The sequence below is a fragment of the Ostrinia furnacalis genome, unplaced genomic scaffold (genome assembly GCF_004193835.3).
Source record: "Ostrinia furnacalis isolate ACB-3 unplaced genomic scaffold, ASM419383v2 OfSCF1163, whole genome shotgun sequence".
Taxonomy (NCBI): Eukaryota; Metazoa; Arthropoda; class Insecta; order Lepidoptera; family Crambidae; genus Ostrinia; species Ostrinia furnacalis.
The window spans coordinates 47351-54303 of NW_021131402.1; the positions used below are offsets into that span (position 1 = coordinate 47351).

General features: G+C 39.3%; 1 protein-coding gene across 1 annotated transcript in view; it reads right to left on the bottom strand.

Annotated features, from left to right (window-relative positions):
• Window positions 1-511: 511 nt before the first annotated feature.
• LOC114351581 (MICOS complex subunit MIC60-like) overlaps window positions 512-6953 on the bottom strand; it is a 21544-nt gene continuing 15102 nt past the window's right edge. The window contains exons 10-15 of the mRNA XM_028302847.1: window positions 5518-5652; window positions 4929-5057; window positions 3314-3417; window positions 2769-2870; window positions 2084-2169; window positions 512-877 (exon numbers count right to left, since the gene is read on the bottom strand). Coding sequence (XP_028158648.1) covers window positions 700-877; window positions 2084-2169; window positions 2769-2870; window positions 3314-3417; window positions 4929-5057; window positions 5518-5652 — 734 coding nt within the window. The 3' untranslated portion in view covers window positions 512-699. The remainder of the gene's footprint in view (window positions 878-2083; window positions 2170-2768; window positions 2871-3313; window positions 3418-4928; window positions 5058-5517; window positions 5653-6953) is intronic.

Consider the following 6953-nt stretch of genomic DNA (forward strand, 5'->3'; position numbering starts at 1 on the left):
TTCCAAGTTTAAAGTGAAGGAATTTCTTTAGCGCCACTGGTTTTCATTCTGGCAGTATTAATTTGATTTCGTAATGTCTTTTAGATTGATAGTCTTATGCTATATTTATATGATGTTTGTATCACTCTTAATGCCATAATCACAAAGTTGATAAAGTAAATATTTACTATCAAAATAACGGGCCTACAATAATTTAACACACAAATCATCATCATTATATTCACAAATTCATTGTGTTGATTATATCGCTTACTTCGACGCCATAGAGTAAATCGTCACTAATACAGCTAGCAAGGCGTTTACAAAATATTGCTAAAATTTCTTGATCCAATAGATTTCTTGATAGTTAACTTTATTTGTAATTTATAAAAGACAACAGTTATTTGTTATTTGGAGTCGTAAAAACTAATTTGGGGTTTTATAGATTCGGAGTGTTTTTACAATACAATTACAATTACATTTCATTCAAAATTTAAAATTAATTTATTGCAAAAAACCCTTATGTTACGGGCACGGTTGACTATTTGCTTGTGCTAGTGGCGCCTCTAACTTTCAAAATCAAAACAGCACATCAGACTGCACAATTTTGTTGCAAAATCGCTCTTATTACAACCAAATAACATCCACTTGATGTGCAATCTGTACCGAAAAAGCCTGTCAGACAACCATCGTCTAAAGAAATCCACTCACGTCGTTCCCTTACAGGTATAACAGGCCACAGGCTGAGGCGTGGGCCATTACAGCCTCTGCGGCCTGACGGATCTCGAGGTGCGTCCGGGCGGCGTCTACCCAAGGCCTGGCTGCGGCCCGTGGGGCTCCCTGGAGGAGGTTCACGTAGCGTAGCGCCGCGCCTAGGTTGCCGTGGTTCATGTGGAACCTGTGGTGTTGGAAATAAGGACACAGAATAATAATAAGTACTACGTACAGAAGTTTTACTTCGCGAACGTATTTAAAAAAATGTATGCTCAATGTCATTAACAATATGGTGTAATTTAGCCTGTCTCAAGAGTCAAGTACCATTTTGTTGACAAACGTCAGTGATCGGCACTACGCCGAAGCTATAGGGCTGACTTCGGTAAAATGATGTGACGTGAGGTGCCAAACTGCGGAAAATGGCGGAGGAAGTACATGATTTAGAATGAATTATCATGAATAATATTAACTACTTATTTATCTCTCAGTGTCTTGAGGCAACTTAAAAAAAGTACATTCTGTGTTTTTATTATTATTTAGGCAGTTAAATACTGCACAGTATTTAGTACACCATTTTCTTTATTTTCTTCCATCATACAAAAGAATACGCGTGCGTGAGTCAATATTCGCTCGTATGTGAGGCCTTGTCGAATAGTATCCTGTAGGTGGGCCATCGTGCGTGTTTTGTTTTCGATGTAAACTCGCGGAGCAGAACATGATGGAAGAAAATAAAGAAAATGGTGTATTAAATACTGTGCAGTATTTAACTGCCTAAATAATAATAAAAACACAGAATGTACTTTTTTAAGTTGCCTCAAGACACTGAGAGGTAAATAAGTAGTTAATATTATTCATGATAGTTCATGCTAAATCATGTATTTCCTCCGCCATTTTCCGCAGTTTGGCACCTCACGTCACATCATTTTACCGAAGTCAGCCCTATAGCTTCGGCGCAGTGCCAATCACTGACGTTTGTCAACAAAATGGTGCTTGACTCTTGAGATAGGCTAAATTACACCATATTGTTAATGACATTGAGCATACATTTTTTTAAATACTTTCGCGAAGTAAAACTTCTGTACGTAGTACTTTATTATTCTGTGGTTATATGATCTGTCACGTCATAATATGGCTCTGTCAGCCCTCCCGTGCCGCTTCCATACCTCAGGCACTGACTGAGTTAAACGCTACCTAACCTATAGTTTTAATTTCAACCATAAATTAACCTTAAAAAGGAATCAGATTGAATTACGTAACATAGAACGAAGCTCAAAAAGAAATACTTTTGAAGAAAGGCTTTCGACTGATACATTTTTAACGCAAAGGCTAAACAAATTAGCCTTGGAAGCTCAGTGTCTTGTTAAATTGACGTCATTTCAATTTATATTACCTTGCCCGCTGGATGATGTCAAACGTGTCCAATTTCGTGAAATCCGTGGGTTTGTTGTCCAACTCATCTTCGGGAATTTCCGTTATCTGTAACCAATAGAAATAGGCCCTTATTTACATAGTTGCCTGGAGAAATGTACAAATGATAAAATAATGTATTTACTAAAGGTACGGAAAAATCAAACGCGGTTATATCCCCTCTATCGTTTGTTTCAACAAAAGGACAATGACAACTGGAGAAAAGCGTCCCCTAAGGAATTCCTGGTGCTTCCCGCGATCTTTACTAGATCGTTAGTCCATCGAATGGGAGACCTGCCTACGTCTTTTGGCCTGTGGTTGCTACCCGAGAACATTTCTGCCCCAGCAGCCATCAGTTTTACCAGAACTACTTATTTACCTCTCAGTGTCTTGAGGCAACTTAAAAAAGTACACCATTTTCTTTATTTTCTTCCATCATACACAAGAATACGCGTGCATGAGTCAATGTTCGCTCGTATGTGAGGCCTTGTCGAATAGTATCCTGTAGGTGGGCCATCGTGCGTGTTTTGTTTTCGATGTAAACTCGCGGAAATGAACAGGCCTGGTATGGGGCACATACCGCCCACTGGTTACTTCGCTTTTCCTACGTTTTTGGACATCATAATCTTTTTTTTTTGTCTGATTTTTTTATACAAAACGTCTCTCACCTTTTGGAATAGCAGTTTAGACTGCAGCCACGACAGGAAGTACACCGGTAGGGTCGCACCTTCACGCCCTACTAAGGCCACTTTCACCGCTGTCTTCTCCATCTGAAAAAACATAATTTCAATTAAAATTATATTTATAGGATTTCAATAATGTACTTTGGTAATCTTACAAAACAACTTGACATCGAACTGTCTACATTCGGGGTAATTTGAGTTAGTCTGCGTTTGAATCGAAATTCACTGGGATAACTAGTCTTTCATCTTATCGATTTTCATATTTTAAGCACAAAATGGGAACAATGCGAAATTATTCAGTGCATCGTCGCATAATATTTTTTTTGCTTGCACAGTTTGCGCTACTGGTGCCACGAACAAAACGGAAACAAACCATAAAATAAATTTTAGAATCGGAGAACAACCCAGGCATCATGGCATCTACGAAAAGCTTTACGTGTTGGACCACATTGCTAAAGTTTATTTTTTTAGATTTTAGAAGCAAATTGCTTCATAATATAGTAACAAAGTGGTGTTTAATATATCGTTACCGTGTCAAACCTCTCTCGCAAGGATTTTTCAGTCGCGATGCCCTTTTCGCGCACTTCAGTCGGTATGCCTTTTAGCACTGTCTGCACCAGTCTGTCGTCCTTGCCTGCAAACAAAAGACATTACGTCACAAGGGAATATAGTACATTACATCAAAAATTCATGATTGTTACATTCATTCAGAATGCTTATGTACTGTTACAACAACAAGTAAGTAAACCAAGTTATTTCGACTGGTAACTTTTCTGGTAGACATTGTTCTCTTAGGGCTGATTTTTCAATCGTCAGATAACTTTTAACTGAAGAATAAGTTTGGCACATTGACAGTTTCAGTATGGGAAATATGTCAAAATGACAAGGTTATTCTTCAGATTAAAGATATCTGAGGATTGAAAAATCAGCCCTTATTTGCATAAATGATAGTTAAATTAATACAAAACAGTCTTTTGAATAGATCGAAGGGACTTTTTAAATTCGAAATTCTTTATCGTTAAATCTGCCTTTGTCTAAATACGCAGATTTTAACGTTTAATTACTACAACGAATTCGACATTTACTTCGTCTTCTTTTTCTTGCTAACAACTTCTTTGGGCACCAATTTTATACCATTATTATGTGGGATCGAGAAAGAGTCAAGGCTTTTCAGTGGTGGACAAGATTTATTTCTTCAAATATGCTTCTAAAATTATTAAATTACACACTGCAACTGACCTTTGTTGTAGTCTCACAGCCCACTAAAAATCCTAAGTGATACCATCCATCCGCCTCAATCACTCCATGCGTTCGATTTCACACGTGTTTTATAAACAATTTCTTTCTTTCGTATGCGGGTTGCAATTTGCAGACCAAGAGCTAATCTAAATTAGTTTAGCTTAGCTCGCATAACTAACGCAGTTTCTCATAGACTTTGTATAGTCTGCAGTTTGCCTAGGTTAAAGTCGGCCTTTTGTACGCTACGGCATACGTACCAGCCTTCTCTAGGGCCTTCAATTCGTTATCGATGCTAGTTTCAGGGACGCCGCGGCGCGTGGCCGCTAACAAGGCTTCACCAGCCTTTTCAAGCAAGACCGAATTGGTTTGTTACCATTAGGTCACTCACTGACTAGGCCATTTTGCTCACGTCGCATTGGCGAAATAACAGATTCATCTATATATATAAAAATGAAACCCGTTTCGCGTTGTCACGGCATCACGTGTGAACGGCTGAACCGATTTCGATAATTCTTTTTTTTTAATGTTTGTGGAAGTCCAAGGATGGTTCTTACGGAAAAAAATATTAAGAAAATCTCTACGCTAAGGCGGTACGAAGTTCGCCGGGTCAGCTAGTTGTCAATAAAAAATAAGAAGACTAATGCCCATTTTCACCATCAATCCCTAATTTTTAGGTGACCCCTATGGTAACATTTAACATGAATTTTGCTTTCAAAGGGGTCACTTAAAAAGTAGGGATTGATGGTGAAAACGGGCATAAGCCCGTAGTGCGGTCAAAACGCGCGGTCAAGAAAGTTTTAAAACTACACGCGCTGTCTCGCTTAGTTCCGTCGCTAGGCTTCTGCCTAGTCACTACACTATGAACGCAAAGACGATGATGATGATGATGATGACGAAAATACGTACCAGCCTTCTCTAGGGCTTTCAACTCGTTGTCGATGCTAGTTTCAGGGACGCCGCGGCGCGTGGCCGCTAGTAAGGCTTCACCGGCCGCCCACAGAGACTGCGAGCGACGAGCCTCCGCCTCGGCTTTGGCTCACTCTGAGATTGTCACTGTGTTTAGGTTACCTTATACGTACCAGCCTTCTTGAGCCAGACCGCACTGGTTTGTTTCCCCTGCGCATTAGGTCGCTCATTGACTAGGCCCGTTTGCTCACGTTACATTGGCGAAATCGTGGTTCTCAAAACCAAGTCTTTGCCAAAAAATAAGAAGACTAATGCCCGTTTTAACCATCAATCCCTAATTTTTAAGTGACCCCTTTGACAACAAACTTCATGTTATGTGTTACCATAGGGGTCACTTAAAAATTAGGGATTGATGGTGAAAACGGGCATAAGCCCGTAGTGCGGCCAAAACGCGCGGGCAAGAAAGTTTTAAAACTACGCGCGCTGTCTCGCTTAGTTCCGTCGCTAGGCTTCTGCCTGGTCACTACACTATGAACGCAAAGACGATGATGATGATGATGATGATGATGATGATGATGAACATACGCACCAGCCTTCTCTAGGGCTTTCAACTCGTTGTCGATATTAGTTTCAGGGACGCCGCGGCGCGTGGCCGCTAGTAAGGCTTCACCGGCCGCCCACAGAGACTGCGAGCGACGAGCCTCCGCCTCGGCTTTGGCTCGCTCTGAAATATGACAAAAATAATGAGAAAATATTGTTTTAACAATTACTACAATCATTTAAAAAACAAATACCTAAAATGCAAGAATCTGTAAAACAAGTACGGTCATCTTGGATAAGTTTTAATTTTTAAGGGTAACTTTGAAGAAGAAAAAAGTATTAGGGCATCATTTTTTACTGTATAAAAGTTACCTTCAGGTAACGGTTTTTTTTTTTGTAAAATCAGAAAACTGTTAAAAATGCACTGCAGCCTTATGTAATACATTAATCTAGACAGCGTGTCAAGCCAAGTTCGAGCAAGGGAACTGGCTAGCTAGCGCCGATTTTTATTTATGCAATAAATTATTGAGTGTTGAGAGCAATGAGGGTTTTCGCGAATTAAAAATCCACTAGATGGCGGGACGTGGATGTGGGGTCTGACTGCTGCGTGATTGGTGGATTTTGACATATCTGTCAATGTCATGTCAAAAATAACCAATCATGCAGCATTTGGACCTCGCGTCTACGTATTGCCATCTGGCGGATTTTTCATTCGCGAAAACCCTCGTTGTTTAGAACTAGCCGAGCATTATGTCACAAGTCGCATTCAAGAACAAACTTTGCATTTAAAATAAAAGTTTATACAGGATGTTAGGTAAATGGGTATATGAGCCGACACTAGCCCATGTTAACATAGGCATATAAATGGTATGGTGAAGTCAGAAATTTGATATCATGATTTAATTTTTTTTAATTTTCATACAAAATAAATTTTAAAAAATCCGATTTGTATGAAAATTAAAATAATTAAAATGAAGATATCAATTTTCTGACTTCACCATACCATTTATATGACTATGTTAACATGGGCTAGTGTCGGCTCATATACCCATTTACCTAACATCCTGTATAACCTTTTATTTTAAATGCAAAGTTTGTTCTTGAATGCGACTTGTGACATAATGCTCGGCTAGTTCTAAACAACGAGGGTTTTCGCGAATGAAAAATCCGCCAGATGGCAATACGTAGACGCGAGGTCCAAATGCTGCATGATTGGTTATTTTTGACATGACATTGACAGATATGTCAAAATCCACCAATCACGCAGCAGTCAGACCCCACATCCACGTCCCGCCATCTAGTGGATTTTTAATTCGCGAAAACCCTCATTGCTCTCAACACTCAATAATTTATTGCATAAATAAAAATCGGCGCTAGCTAGCCAGTTCCCTTGCTCGAACTTGGCTTGACACGCTGTCTAGATTAATGTATTACATAAGGCTGCAGTGCATTTTTAACAGTTTTCTGATTTTACAAAAAAAAAAA